Here is a 16,847-nt window from a genome sequence, read left to right as displayed (position 1 = left end):
TTTAAAAACAAAACAAAGCAATTTAACACCTAATCTCACAGAGTCTGGGCCCAATCAATAGTAAATAGTGAGTTTAAAAAAATGTGTTATTCCAGAGAATTGCAGAATCTTTGGGAGGAACTCTTAGACAATGCTCCACTATATCACTGAAAGGATACACTTTCATTAGTTTGCCTTATTTTCAAGTTGAGATAATTTTTCACACTATTCTCTACCATGTACAAAAAATAGTACTTTGTCTAATACTATGTGTCAACATTTTGTAAACAATATATCATTTAGTTGTCAAATGAATGTCAATAAGCATAAGGTTTTTTATGAAAATGATTATTTCCTTGGGAAAAATTCACATGATATTAAACTTGGATAAAGGACTTCGAATATTTTGAAGGTTATTGATACATATAGCCAAATTCATTTCTACAAGGAATAGGGCTATCTGCACTACTCATGAGGAGTAGTCCACTCTGACCATCATACTGACAGAGTTGGGCCTCATCATTTTAAAAATCATGCAATTTGGTGGGTGCAAAATAAGACCTCATTTCAATCTATCCACATAATATCTGATTACTTATAAAGTTGATATTTTACTTTATTTTACCTTATTTTTTAATATGTATTTATTTTGGGGGGAGCACAAGTGGGGGAGGGGCAGAGAGAGGGAGACAGAGGATCGGAAGCAGGCTGGGCACTGACAGGATGACAGCATCTAGCCCATGTGTGAATGTGTGGGTTTGAACCCACGAACCATGAACCACGAGATCATGAGATCATGACCTGAGCTGAAGCAGGACACTCAACTGACTGAGCCACCCAAGTGCCCGTAAAGTTCATATTTTAGAACATGATTTTATTATTTTTTCTAATTTGTTACTTGCTTATTTTTCGATCTAAGTATTAGTGCCCATGTTTTCTATTCCTTTCAGCTTCTAATATCTAAAGGACATTAAGACTTTGTGTTTAATTCTTACCCATCAAAGGGTTTGTCATAATAGTATTAATAGAATATTTTATGTGAGGAATAATAACATCCTAAATGAGATTCATCTGTGCTAACTTGAAACTCAACATAAGATTATGCTAATAAAGATGTAATGTTGTTTCCTCTTGTTCCATTAAAACTCTCTTAATGAAAAATGAAAACTGTATATACAAGTAATGTTAATAAGGGTGGAGAACCGAAACTACAGGAAACACAGAGATATTTGTAAATGCAAAATTCTTTGTAAATTGACTGCAATCATTATATTAATCAGTAACTATATTAATCATTATATTAATAAGTAAACAGTATAGCTTTAGGGGATTATATTTTGAACAATTTAGAACAACTGGACAATCATCCATAATAGTTAAAATCATTGTTTTTGTGATGTGTTTGTAAAATAAAATAAAAAACTGAAACTAATGCATACTCGATTATGTTGTATACAAAGTGTGTGTGTGTTTGTGTGTGTGTATGTAACATATATGTATAAAACAAAACATATCACTTCTGCTTTTAGTAGTTTAAAGGCTTTCTCTGGTAACACTATCATAGATCCATTTAAAAGGTGAGTATATTTTTGGGGTGCCTGGGTGGCTCAGTCAGTTAAGCCTCCAACTTCAGCTCTGGTCATGATGTCATGGTTCGTGAGTCGGGGCTCTGTCCCGATAGCTCAGAGCCTGGAGCCTGCTTTGGATTCTGTGTGTGTCTGTGTCTCTCTCTCTTTCTGCCCCTCCCCTGCTCATGCTCTGTCTCTCTCTCTCAAAAATGAATAAACTTCAAAAAATAAAATAAAAGATGAGTATATTTTCTTAAAATTATCCATTCTTCCAGTAATAGAAGAGAAAGTCATTGAATTGAGGGATTAGCTGTTGTAATGTTTTCTAATTTATAACAATTGGAATTTATATATAATATTTAAGTTCGATTATAAAAAATACATAACAAATTTAAAATAAAATAACATCATATAAAATGTATATGTGTTTGTATACATGTAGAAATATAATATATAAAATATGGAGAACTGGAGAGCAATTATGATAGTAACTATTGGGGGGGAAATGATTTTTTTGAACTCTGTGAAATCTTGTCTAAATCAATGCATATAAAACTTATAGAAACATTTAAGATCACTTTTGGTTGCTGTTGTTGGGGGTGAGGAGGATTCAAAGAAAGTGTATGCCTGCTTCTTTGCCAAGGTCCAGAGATCCGCTAGCTTGAAGTGTCAGCCAGACGGAACCCACAGTCCTTAGACTTCCTTTCCCTGGCTCCCTCCCCTAGCCTGGGAAACCAAGCTGGCGTTGGTGGGAGGAGGGGAAGTGATGGGGCCGGACCAGGGTCAGCAGGAAAGGAGTTGGTGGGGGGCCCGAAATCCTAGCGTTGATGTCCTTGGGGAAATTATGCGGGCCCTGGCCCTTGGACGGCGCTTTCCCACGGCGGCGTGGCGGGCGCAAGGGAGTTCGGTGGTCACTGCACCTTGGCCTCCCGCACCCGCGTCTACTCGCCCAGCTCTGCCAGGTTGCGCGGGTCGTGGGTTCGATTTCGCGTGGGAACAGGTGATGCCTCCTCTCACCGCTAGACCTTCACTGCGCGCTTCAAGTTCCACGAAATCCTCCAAGTTCACTACTTGAGAGGCAGGAGCACACAGTTGGCTGGCTCTTCCTTCAAACTCACACAGCCCCCAAATCTCAGTAATGTTAAAGATGCGGCAGGGGTCGGTGTAAACACCCCAAATCCCGTCTGGTTCTGACTGCCCGTGCTGTGATCAGCCCTGGAGCGCTTTGGTCTTTTAGGTCCTTCAACTTTCGGAAAATGAACTTGAAAAGTGTGGATGCGTGGGGTTGGGGGAAACTCTTAGAATCTTGAACTCGGGGGCTCCTCTGAGTCCACCTTGATCCAGTCTCCGGCTTCGCTCCTCCTCCACGCATTTTAGAGCCCTGAACCCCCTCCCCCCCTCCTCTGGGCAGGGGAATTTTGTGTCGAATCGGTAGACAGAAAGTTCTTGGCCCCCACTCTTGCTTGCTACGATCAGATTACTCCTCACAGACTGGAGCTGGTTGGGAGGTGGGGGTATTTACTTTTAATCCTTTTATATGTGTTCAGTTCACCTTGTGTGGTTGGGTGTGGAAAGCGGGGGAGGGGGGTTTCCAAAGGGAGTGAAATTCCCATTCCATGGGTATTACCATGCCCGTGGGGTTGGCAGTTCTTAAAGTTTAACAAGTCTGCAAATAACTACAGAACACAATAGAGCCCCCCCCTCCCTTCCTCTCTCTCTCTCTCCTCTCTCTCTTTCTTTTCCTGCTTCCAAACGCCTTCTTCGAAGCTGAAGCTGGGCAGGTCTCCAAAGGTGCAGCAGCCACAACAATCCAGCAGTTCAAAGTCAGGCAGCAATTGCACAACTACCAGCAACTCTCTGAGCCTGCTGCTAATGAGCTGAAAGCCAGGACCGTCTGAGGAGGTGAAGAGGAAGCTTCCAGCCCTCCTCCCTCCAATTCGAAATCCAGATATCTCCACCCCCCACCCCAGATAACTCTGAGATACGGTCCTTGCTATTCGCTTGCCTGGGGGACCATGGCTCCCTTTGGAAGAAATTTGCTGAAGACTCGGCATAAAAACAGGTAAAGTTCAGCGTGTGTGTCCTCGGGGGCTTCTGTGTGAAAGTGTTATGTTTTGTTGCAATTAGATTATGATGAAAACTGTTAGGGGGAAAAGCTCTAGGGAATAAGGTTTTGTATTTATACTCAACTGGTGAGGTTATTATTCCAGTAACGGGGATCTCAGTGGCCTCAAGGATCACTGAAAATAAAAAAAAAAAAAACAAAAAACAAAAACATATATATTCTTTTTGTTCCCCTTTTGACCAGTCCTGGTTCCACAACTAGCATCATCAGAATCTCTCTTTGTGTTGCGGGGCATATTTGAGAGAAGTGGGAAGGCACGTTTCATTTTGGTTCAGACACAGTTTTAGCATATTATAGGAAGGGTTAAATTTTTGATGAAGATAGAACTAGAATTTATTGGCCACTAAGTAGAAGGAAAAACACAGCTGTAGATACAATCCGGAAACAATGCTTTGGCTCCCCTTTGAGTGGGGCATTCCTGAAACCTGGAAAGTTCCCAAAGTGAAAATACTTTGTAGAGAAACTTTTTGTGAACTGATTCTTTCCAGTATGTATGGGAACTTTAGGTGGTTGTAGGCACCAAAGGAGGATTCAGTCAGCTGTCCTCCTTTGTCTGCATTATTAGAATTTTACTTTGGTTTGATTTTTTTTTGCTATTTCAAGCCTGCAATGCCCATAGTGTAAATGTGTAAAAAAAATGTATTTCTCTCTTTGTTTTTCTCTGTCTCTGTCTCTGTCTCTGTCTCTCTCTCTCTCACACACACACACACACAGATTTTCACTGAGTTAGTATGTGTGTTTCAGCCCTATTAAGTATTTTATTAACACTTCAAATGTTACATTTTTATGCCAAAACAATTTGAGGATCATTTTAGACATGGGCTTTACTCTTTTAAAATGTATTTATTTTGGAATAAAGGCTTTTCGATAACTCTTCTTTCCATCATGCCTGTTTGTACTTGTCATAATTTACTTAGGGTAAACTTAAAAGCATACAATTACATGGTAGGAAATGATACAATTATTTTAAGGTGTCTGCATGGTAATATATAGTGATACAGTTTTAAAGTAAAGTTCCATACTTTGAGCTTAAATATCTACCTGTTTTTATTCCAAATGTATCGATGATTTAGCTGATTAAGTTTTCTGAAGAAACTAAAGCAACAATAATTAGTACTACAAAACTTTCTAAACCAGTTTTAGTTGCTAATGATTTGGTAATGTGTCACAAATATGGCATTTCTGGTAATTAGTGAAACTATAGGTTACAATAAAGACATATGTCTGATTATTTAAAAAATATATATTAGTAATGGCTATTAAAAATAAGTTTGTATTTTCCTACTGTCAATGCATTAAAAAATATTCCAGAAGGCTTCTCTTGCCAACAGAAAGTCTTCCTGCTTTTTAAGTGATTATTCAGTAGCACTGTTTTTGAAGTATGTTTGTTTAAATGCAATCAAAATATATAAAAAATCACTTGGGGAAAAGTTCGTGGTTTTATAAAACAAGTTGTGTTTTTGGCATGCTTTCTGAATACTAACTACCTGTGTAGTTCAGGGTTGTTGCATGTGTGTGTTTTTGTTTTTGCTTTTGATTACTATTAATTCTAGAATTCTGTCAATGGTAAGCCAAATAACAGTTCAATATCACCTTGTGTGCACCCCTGAGAGTTTGCCCAGGGAAGTGCGTCCACTTTCGCTATCTCAATTTTGCCACTGTACCCTCTACCATTAAACTAGCTTTCATTCAGGGAGGTGTGTGTAACAGTTTTTAATATGATATTTTCTATACAAAACTGTGAGAAAAATGGAGAGAACAATAAAAACTGCGGAGTTTAATAGTATTTCAGGTTTCTCTGAGAAAATGGAATGGTGTTCCCAGTGGTGATGCTTTATTGTGAACATGTTTTGATGAAAGCGGTAATAGTGAGGATATGTGTAAGTTGCTCTAATAATTGAGTGTTTCCTGTTACGAATTTGTATTTTTCCAAGCCTTAAGAGAAATTTAAGCCACAGCAGTGGTCAGAAAGATAAAATATGGATATCTCAAACTAAGCAGCACATAAACCATGTGGTGTTTTGAGATAGAATAAATATATATTTTTTTTCAGTGTCCAGTATTGCTATAGATGAGATATTTTTGTGTGTGTTTTTGTTCTGTTTTTTTTAACCTTTTCAAAGGTGAAACTACAGGTGAAACTTAGTTACATGATTAAGTCTATCATTTTGTTTACTGCATTCCATAATGGCTTAAATAATCTTACTTGGACATGTAGGAACTAAATATCTTTCCTTATATGACAGGTGACTCATCCTTTGATAGCAAATGTGATTGGTGATAAAACATTCATCTGATAAGCCATTCCTCAAATATATAGTATAGAATTCCTCGTAGAATGCAGAGGAAGAATTCCAGTGTTTGTGTATCTCCTGATACATAATTTCTACAAGTAAATTTCTCCAAGTAAAATTTCTACAATTTGACCATAAATGCATCTTTGTCAGCAGGGAAACAATACAGATTACTAGAAGAAATATCAGGAATTTGAGATCATGAAATTTTGGCAAAGTTTTGTGTCGAACTTTTCCGGATCTGTTCTCTTTCTGTCTTTTCAAAGCATGAGGCAGAAAATCTTATAGAAAATATAAACTTTAAAGCTTAGAGAGGGCAGTGCCGTATCTGTGTAATCACCATTTTGTGTTGTGCGTAGGACAGTGCCTGGCCTATTATGGATCGGTAATACAGTTATTTATATAATTTTATAAATTACCTTATAAAAACCTTGTTACTATTTTATTCTGTGCTCATCATCTGAGGTCAGCAGGTATTGTATAAAAGTGAATACTTCATAAAGGGTAAAATCTAAAACCGAAATAAATACACAAATAATTTTATAGATTTGGACACCAAGTTAATCCTACCCCACCAGATAATCTTTTCTAAATTTTAAGAAGCATTTAAATTTTTTAAAAAATGAGGCAACAGTCTCTTGGGAATTTGAGAATAATGTATGGTCACAAATGATTATATTTTGGCACACAAACTTTGTATGCTTTTCATTTCTACCTTTCATATAAATAAAAGAAATGGAGCCAGTCGAAAATCTTGCTGTTCATGATCAGAATTAACCTTTTAAATTTTCTAATTGTAGTAACAATGCCACAGATGTTTCATCAGAAGGAAGAAATAAGTTTTGCGGTTAGGATAAAAGTTGCTGGCAAGATGGATGTTTTCTCTGAAATTAGAAGTATGGTTATTTGTGAATTCAGCAGAATGGAAAGCTATCATGTACTATTTTGTCTAACCTCAAATAAACACTTAAAATGTTCCTGAAATTGGATTAAGAAATGCCACGTATTTGAGTATGTGCATCTTTTTAGTTCCCAGGAGTTTCTGAAAGAGATTTCCCCTGATGATACCTGGTAACTTAAGTAGTTCTTGGTTGGCAACAGACAGCCCATTAGGAACAATGACTGGAATGCTTTATCCCTGGCAAAAATATACCGAGAGCAGGGAAGGCAGTGAAATTGAGCTCTAGGTTAAATCTTGAATCGTTGCTCAACTATCAGCCAACTTAAAAATCCTCTATAAGATCTTGTATTATGTACTGCATCAATTCATGAAACATGTCAAGGTGAAATGTTCTTAAATGGACTTTTTGAGAAAAATGTTTAAAATTATAGCTGGTTAACATTTTGATTTAAAGAACATCTTTATTAGCTGGACCACATTACAGAAAGTTTTGCTGTTATTTGATTGGTATGCAGTTCCAGGAGATCTGATAATAGTTCTAAAAATTCACAAGAGTGTGTCTCTCTTGTTTTCATTTTAGTTCTGAAAATAGAATAAAGTTAAGGAGGGGCATATATTTACCTCTTCCGGGTGTATGCGGATACCAGTCCTTGATAGGGAATTTCTTTGTCTCTAGCATATTGGGTTTCTGAAACAAGGCAATATGTTATCTGTACTGTTCGACATGCTTCTGTGCTCTAATATTCTTTAATGTATGTTTTCTTAGGAGTTTTTAAAGACATGTTTTTGGCAAAAGACACACACACATATAACATTTCCTTTTTTAAAAAAATAGGTTGTGATTGTCATTCCTGTGTAACCTGTTATAATAATACACCTTCTAGACAACATTTGCATATTTGTTTATTATCATTTAAGAAAAATTATTAATGTGAATGGTCACCCAAGGGCAAAGTAATTACTTCGTGTAGATAGAATAGAATCTTGGGTACATGTTCAGCAGTGATAAGCAACATATTTTAAGAATAAGAATGATCAATGAGGATAAAATATTCTGACAAACAAGGGAAATTATCCTCAATGGTTTATATCTGCAGGCTAGAATGCCCTCTGTTTTTATGAATAAAGTGACTTAAGAGATCTATAAAAAATTCTTGTTGAGTATACTCAGTAAGAACAGGGACCTAGATAATCAGTGAATAGGTTCTCAAATATCTGTTGATTGAATAAATGAATTCAACATATACTCTTCAAATACAGCTGGTCCCCATACAGTACTTGGATCAGAGTACATCAGTACATTTTCACTGAGTGGACGCATAGATAACTTAAAGAATGAATCCTTAAATTCAAGGTTGCCCTCTCATTATACCTGCTCCTAGGCTCAGCTCCTCTCTTTCAAATGGTGAATGGCCCTATTTGACAAATAGACTTTACCAGGCTTCTGATAGAAAACAAACCAAGTGGCAGGGTAAGTCATTCTTCTCAAGAAACGCTCTTATTTCCCTTCATGTTCCTTGAGTGCAACCATGTATGTATATGGGTAAGGTTTGGCAGATGATGGTGAATGGTTATTATAGATATCACTGCAAAGTGTGGAACATTGCCTCCTCTTTTTGAGATAACAGGAAAATATGATTGGGAACTATTTGTTTTCTTACATGATATGAGGATTTATTCTCTTTGTGTGAGAAAATTGTAGTTCATGACACAAACGGAAAATTCTAGAACTAGGCAGAAAAATAAGAATTCCAGCAGGGGCACCTGAGTGGCCCAGTTGGTTAAATATCTGACTCTTGATTTGGACTCAGGTCATGATTTCTCGGTTTCATGAGATCAAGCCCTAATCAGGCTCCTAGAACCTGCTTGGGATTTTCTCTCCCTGAATCTCTGCCCTTCCTCCTGCTTGTGCTTTCTCAAAAGAAAGAAAGAAGGGAGGGAGGAAGGGAAGAAAAGAAGGAAGGAAGGAGGGAAGGGAGGGAAGGGAAGAAGGAAGAAAGGAGGGAAGGGAGGGAAGAAGGAAGGAGGGAAGGAAGGGAGGGAGGGAGGGAAAAAGGGAAGAAAGGAAGGAAGGAAGGAAGGAAGGAAGGAAGGATTCCAGTAGGCATTGGGTTATATCTCCCATTTGCCATTACTAATTGTGTGCCCTAGGGCAAATATTTAATCTTTTTAATGCTAGAACAACAATAATGATAGCATGCAAAGGAAAATCCAGGTTTGGCAATTGGAGGAGGATTGCTCTTTAATAGAATACACAATTATGAGTAAAGTATTACTAAGATTATTCTGGGGAAAACAGCTATGCAAATGAGGCAGCACTTATGTTTAAGCTTCATTAGCTAGCTTCAGGGTAAATCCACCTTTGCTAGCTCTTCTTATAACACTATGTGCCACTGTTCTGAGTGGTTTACATAATACTTAAAATAATGCTGTGAAGAAGGTACTATTATTTTTCCTATTTTCCATTTGAGGCAATTAAGACACAGAGCAGTGCAACAAATAATAAGTGGCAGAAACAGGATTCGAATCCATGCACCTAACCATTATTCTGTATGGCCCATTTAGGACTTAGTTTTCTCATCTCTAAAACAGTGTTAATTCATAGACAAATGGAATAGAATAGAGACTCCAGAATTGGATCCACAAAAGTATGGCCAACTAATCTTTGACAAAGCAGGAAAGAATATCCAATGGAAAAAAGACAGTATCTTCAATAAATAGTACTGGGAGAACTGGACAGCAACGTGCATAAGAATGAAACTAGACCACTTTCTTACACCATTCATAAAAATAAACGCAAAATGGACAAAGGACCTGAATATGAGACAGGAAACCATCGAAACCCTAGAGGAGAAAGTAGGAAAAAAAACCTCTCTGACCTCAGCCACAGCATTTTCTTACTTGACATATCTCTAAAGGCAAGGGAATTAAAAGCAAAAATGAACTATTGGGGCCTCATGAAGATAAAAAGCTTCTGCACTGCAAAGAAAATAATCAACAAAACTAAAAGGCAACTGACAGAATGGGAAAAGATTTTTGCAAATGACATTATCAGACAAAGGGCTAGTATCCAAAAACTATAAAGAACTCACCAAAGTCCACACCTGAAAAACAAATAATCCAGTGAAGAAATGGGCAGAAAACATGAATAGACACTTCTCTAAAGAAGACATCCAGATGGCCAACAGGCACATGAAAAGATGCTCAACGTCGCTCCTTATCAGGGAAATACAAATGAAAACCACACTGAGATACCACCTCACGCCAGTCAGAGTGGCCAAAATGAACAAATCAGGAGACTATAGATGCTGGAGAGGATGTGGAGAAATGGGAACCCTCTTGCACTGTTGGTGGGAATGCAAACTGGTACGGCCACTCTGGAAAACAGTGTAGAGGTTCCTCAAAAAATTAAAAATAGACCTACCCTATGACCCAGCAATAGCACTGCTAGGAATTTACCCAAGGGATACAGGAGTGCTGATGCATAGGGGCACTTGTACCCCAATGTTTATAGCAGCACTTTCAACAATAGCCAAATTATGGAAAGAGCCTAAATGTCCATCAACTGATGAATGGATAAAGAAATTGTGGTTTATATACACAATGGAATACTACATGGCAATGAGAAAGAATGAAATATGGCCTTTTGTGCCAACGTGGATGGAACTGGAGAGTGTGATGCTAAGTGAAATAAGTCAGGCAGAGAAAGACAGATACCATATGTTTTCACTCTTATGTGGATCCCAAGAAACTTAACAGAAGACCATGGGGGAGGGGAAGGAAAAAAAAATTTAGGGGAGGGAGCCAAACCATAAGAGACTCTTAAAAGCTGAGAATAAACTGAGTGTTGATGGGGAGTAGGAGGGAGGAAAGGGTGGGTGATGGGCACTGAAGAGGACACCTGTTGGGATGAGCAGTGGGTGTTGTATGGAAACCAATTTGACAATAAATTTCATATTAAAAAAAAAAGAAAAGCTAGATCTGAAAAGTGAAAAAGTAATCAATCTGAATTGAAAACAATTGAAAAATAAAATGAAAATTAAAAAAATAAATAAATAAATAAATAAATAAATAAAATAGTGTTAATCCTAAACCACCTAGTGTGAGACTAAATCTGATTATATTTAAAAGACAGCACAGTACTAAGATAGTAATGAAATCTCAGTAAATATTCACTCCTGTTCAGGCCTGTAGGATTGAAATGCTATGAACTATATCTCTAAGTTTTTAATATTTACACATGGTATGATATTTTGGGCCTTGAAATCTCAACTCAGAACTTCTGTATTACCACTGATGTCTTTTCCTCCTTAGATACAAATAAGTATATTATCAATTACTGAATATGATTAGAAATGAGTTTACTAAAGTTGTACAAAACTATCTTTGCCGGGGCACCTGGGTAGCTCAGTTGATGACTCAGTCAGATGTTTAGTCTTACTCTTGATCTCAGGGTCCTGAGTTTGGGCCCCATGCTGGGCATGAAACCTGCTTAAAAAAAAAAAAAAGAAAACAAAACTATTTTTAGAGCTTGATGTAATATTTGAATTTGAACAGCTTTTAGGTTCAATCCTCACACTTCTTTAGAGCCAAATTGTGATACCATTAATGATTTCGCAATGTGTAACATACCATAGTTTAAGGGATGTTTCCTTATGTGTCTTTGAGAAGTTTTCATAAAAAGAAAGGATACATAATTTAAATATTTCTGTCTTATCTTTGTCTAATAAAATGAAAGATTGAGTTAGATTTTTAAATCCCTTTAATTTCTAAACTTCTATGATTCTAAAATGTCCTCTGAAGAGTAGAATTTAATTCTCTTGCCTTGCTTTTACCTTTTAAAGATAACTTTTAATAACAGCATTAAAAGAAGGATTTTTTTTGTGCGTGTATAATTTTATTTTACCTAAAACATGATGCACTGCCACATAACCTCTACCACAAAATGTTGCCTTATGGTAAAGCTCAAAAGTGTTTATTTCCACTTATAAAAAAATGGGATTACTTTATAAATTATACTATCTAAGAATTATTGAGTGTTTGCTATTTGATATGCACAAGTTTTAGTTTAATAAAACAAATATATGAATGTTAAGAGTAGCTATCTTTTTATTTTAGCTCTTTAGGATTGGTAAACTCTGCATTTGGTATTGTACCAGACATGCAAAGACACAACCTAATTCCTAAGAGATTAAACTAATTGAGAGAACAGTACTGTAGTTAAATATCTCAAGCATGAACTTTCTTTTAAATCACCCTTCCATGGGAAACTGTCCTTGACAGGGTAGGTAAAATCACAATCTTTATGATGCAATTAAGAAGATGAGAGTATACTTGCTTGCAGTGGAAGAAGGCTGTTCCTTGGTACATTAGGTGCTCAGTAAATGTTTTTGATTGCCTCTAAGTAGAAGTAAGTAAAAGAGGAGTGCATGGAGGAAAAAAAATAATAATAAAAGGAGCATCATCATAATTAGATAGCATTTATTAAACTCCCACAGTTAGGTGACAGGCTTGGACAAGAGTAGGGAACACAGTAAGATGTGTAAAAAGATGTAGGAGGGGGCTGAATCACACAATGGTAAGACTGACTAAGATAGGATAATCAAGAGATAAGGATCGAGAAGCAGACAGAAATATGGTCAGTTTGGCAAGAATCCATAATCTTGGTGGGGTTGGTAAAAAGAAAGCATTTACAATTGAGGAAGTGCACAGAAAAAAGTTAAGGATGTGTCTATATAGCAGTATTAGATTTACAATCTAATAATTATATTACATTGGTCAGTTTATCAGTTCATAAAACTGAGTTATTCTGCTTTGTAAATATTTTAAATTTTTGTTAATGCGATAGTGGTCCAACTTTAGCAAGTTTTTATGCTCACTAATTATGGTATACAGTTGACAGGAGTTTTGTGGCCACGCCTTCCTGATACACTGCACAGTACATGCTTGTTCTCAACCAATGACTAGGATTTTTTACAGCCACCTCAAATACTTCTAGTTACTCTACTCTTCATTTACTCTGATTTTTTTCTTTCCAAAAATTCCCTGCAGCTATGGTTAACTGAGGGTACTTAAGATCCAATAGCAGAGCATTAGTTTGGGGAGACCATGGTCTTTCATAGTAGAGTCTAAGGATACCCACCCTCAGATCTGCACGTAAGGATCTTACATTTGCCTAGAAGCCATGAAAGATGATATTGAAAATCCATGGGTAGACATACAATAACCACAATCTCATATGAAGAGAATAGTTGTATACAATTAGGAAAAGTACTTATGAGGCTATAGTGGATGTTTGAGATTCCATCCTTTTTAATAGTGTGGGAAGTTAGGCACTTTTTAGCAGTGGGCCACAATGTATTAGCCTTGGTTTCTTGACTGCCTGGGCTATTCTAGTAGTGAAAGTCAAAGAATTTCTTCCCAGAGCTATTAATAATAGGCATGAGATTTAGACTAAGTTACTTTTTAAAAAAAATGTTGATCATCTTTTTTTTTTTTAATTTCTTTTAACGTTTTATTTATTTTTGAGACAAGGAGAGACAGAGCATGAACAGGGGAGAGTCAGACAGAGAGAGACACAGAATCTGAAACAGGCTCCAGGCTCTGAGCTGTCAGCACAGAGCCCGACGCGGGGCTCGAACTCACGGACCGAGAGATCATGACCTGAGCCAAAGTCGGCCGCTTAACCGACTGAGCCACCCAGGCGCCCCAAAATGTTGATCATCTTTACTGGTTCTACGTTTAGTTAGGAGAACTTAACGTGATTATAGTTTCCAAGATTAAGTGAAATGACAGTGTGTGTTATATGATACCTTACAAAGTCTGAGCATACTACCAGACTACTTACTTATCTGCCTTAGCTTCTAAAAACAAAACATTCATCAACTATCCTGCTTTGTCAGATTTGGCAACTACTTACATATATTTGCTTTGTGATGACTCAAGATGATGGTTATTTGATGATATTTAAAAATTCATAAATATTAAATTAACCACACGTTTTGGGGGGCATGATGAAAGAACAAAGAAGAATCAGATATGGATCATGCTTTTAAGGAATTTGCTGGTTAGCAGGTACACAGACATACATAAATTATTAAAGTACAAGGCAGGCGTTTTAAAGTATATTCAATGATAAATATTTATTTACCTTATAATATGTGCCACATGTTATTTTAGATGTTAGGGATGAAATAGTGAGAAAGATAATCAAGATCTCAGCTCTTGAACTGATGGTGTAGTGGTGGACAGGCAGGCAATAAACAAACAATCAATGAACAAGACATGTCAGATAGTGATTATTGTTAAAAGAGTCACTACGGAGGCAGAATTTTTTAACTATTTTTATTAGTTTATTTATTTTGAGAGACAGAGAGTGAGCAGGGGAGGGGCAGAGAGTGAGGGGGAGAGAGAGAATCCCAAGCAGGCTCCACGTTGTCAATGCAGAGCCCGACGTGGGGCTCAATCCCACAAACCGCTAGATCAGGACCTGAGCTGAGACCAAGAGCTGGATGCTTAACCGAATGAGCCACCCAGGCACCCCTGGAGGCAGAATTTTTCCGAATTCAACACTGAGTGGATAGGGCAGTAGACAATATCAGGGTGAAAAACAAAGAATCAATGATAACTATAAATTTGGGCTTGGGTAACTGGGAACATAGTGGTATGATCATAAAGAACAGAAAAAAATGGCAAACGTAATTTTAGGAAGGGAAGAACATCAGGATGAAGAGCGAAAAATTCAAGGTGTAATTTGTGTGTTTGCAAATGTTCCACCTCCAAACACCTGGTGTTTGGACACAACACACCTGAGTTGGGACTGTGAAAGCAGCCTTTCATCCAGCCTACTCTGCTGCCTCTTGACATCTATATGGGACTGATTAATATGGAGCATACTGCACCTGGAACAGGGCTCAAAAGGCAAAACATTGGTTTCCCAGTCAGGGCCTTCAAGCTGACTAATCCTATGTCAAACCTACTCAATCTCCAGGAAGCATTTAGTGCCCATCCTTTTAGTGATCCTTTAATTATCACCTTAGTTGAAATTACTTCCAAGCATGGCCATCACTTCTAAGGGATTACAGATTTCTTCTGTTTAAAGATTTGGTTATTTTGACCTTTATATCCCCTAGAGAGTCATATGTAGAATTATGTAGATATGGGAGTTTAAATAATGTCTTAGTATTTAGATAAATAAAATCTAGATTTTGGGTGCAGGTAAATCATCTAGGTCAGGAGTTGGCAAACATTTTGTGTAAAGGCCACATAACCAATGTTTTAGGTTTTGGGGGCCATAATGTCACCATCCCAACTACTCAACTCCGTCAGTGTAGTATGAAAACAACCACGGACAATATATAATTAAATGGGCATGACTATATACCAACAAAACTTTATTTACAAAAATAGGTGGTGGGACGACTGTAACTACCAGGCCCTAGTTGACTGAAAATTTCTTTTTGTTTACTTCCCCCAAACACACTTCTACTTCCCTGCTGCAAAATAATAAAAAATAAATAAATAAATAAATAAATAAATAAAACCAAACCAAAACAAAAGAAAGAACATTTAACATCGACTGTGTTAGGCACTTAGGCTTCAAAGATGAATGATTCAGTCCAGGACCTACCTGGCAAACTAGAAAAAAGAAAGGTAGAAAATGCTATTACTGAACGCATCAAGAAGGAGCACCCATTTCCATCTGGGGTGGCAGGAATGGGGTTATTCAGAGAAGGTAAGGGAATTTTCCTAGTGAAAGTGACATTTAAGAAGAGTAAGAGTTAGCTTCAGGCAAGGAAACAGGTTATAGAAAATCTCAGAATGAAAACAAAACCATGGCAGATGTAGTCCAGTCTAGAAATCCATAGGGTGATACATATGGCATCCCTTGGAACTATGAGAGATCAGGGAGAAGTTAGGGGTAGCTAGTTATGTGCATATTAATATGCATATCAAAGAGTGCTTGCCTATGATATGGGGGAATCTGATCACGTAAGGAATCCTAGGAGTAGGCAGGAGAGAGAGAGAGCAGGAGAGAGAGGGGGAAGGGCAGAGACAGGAGAGACGGGGAGAAGGAGAGGAAGATAGAGAAATTGAAAAAGGACTTAGAAACCATTTAAAGATTTTAATGAAGGAAGATATACTGGTAGACTTACAGTTTAAAAAGGGCAGCCTGGCAATATTGTGAAGCACAAATGTGAAGTGGGCAAAAGTTTGTAATAAGACAATATGTAATAACTTACTATAGTAATCCGTTGTGAAACAGAGTTATCTGAATCATAGCAGTGGTGATTGACATAAATATGCATATGTGAGACATTTGGGAGAATGAATAAGACAGACTTAGTGACTGGTTGTTAAAGGGGGATGAGATAGAGAAAAGAATCTGAGGGAAGGGAAACAAAAATAATATAAAAACAGGGAGGGGGACAGAACAGAAGAGACTCATAAATATGGAGAACAAACTGAGGGTTGTGGGAGGGGGGATGGTCTAAATGGGTAAGGGGCACTAAGGAATCTCCTCCTGAAATCATTGTTGCACTATATGCTAACTAATTTGGATGTAAATTTTTAAAAATAAAAAAAGAAAATTAAAAAAAAGAAAAGAATCTAGAAAGATCCAAGTTTTTAAGCTTGAGAGAAAAGGTGGTGGGATGGTGATTACAGTCAGTAGGGTGGGGAATCAGAAGGTGAATAATAGTTTGTAATATGAGTGGAGAGGATGATGAATTAGTTTTGACCAGTAAAATTCGAGTTTCCTATGGATTATACACTATAAATATGAAGTAAGCATGAAAAATGGAGGTTGAGAATATGGATCCACAGCTCAAGGGCAAAATATTTAGATTTGGGATTATTAGCATACAATTGACTGATAAGGTTGTGGACAATATTAGACCTACCCACAAAATGTGTACAGTGAGACAAAAAATGAGTCACAGGAACCTGGGGGATTTTATTTGTATCAGCTATTACCTATT

General features: G+C 37.1%; 1 protein-coding gene across 1 annotated transcript in view; it reads left to right on the top strand.

The window, feature by feature from the left end:
• The first annotated feature begins 3,074 nt into the window (after positions 1–3,074).
• The window catches only part of RASSF9 (Ras association domain family member 9), a 31,974-nt gene continuing 18,201 nt past the window's right edge, over positions 3,075–16,847 (top strand). Inside the window, exon 1 of the mRNA XM_060656847.3 lies at positions 3,075–3,609. Coding sequence (XP_060512830.1) covers positions 3,563–3,609 — 47 coding nt within the window. The 5' untranslated portion in view covers positions 3,075–3,562. The remainder of the gene's footprint in view (positions 3,610–16,847) is intronic.

Source organism: Panthera onca, chromosome B4 (assembly GCF_046562875.1).
Source record: "Panthera onca isolate mPanOnc1 chromosome B4, mPanOnc1 haplotype 2, whole genome shotgun sequence".
NCBI lineage: Eukaryota > Metazoa > Chordata > Mammalia > Carnivora > Felidae > Panthera > Panthera onca.
Note: the sequence above shows the minus strand (reverse complement) of the source record. Positions and strands in the feature narration are given on the sequence as shown.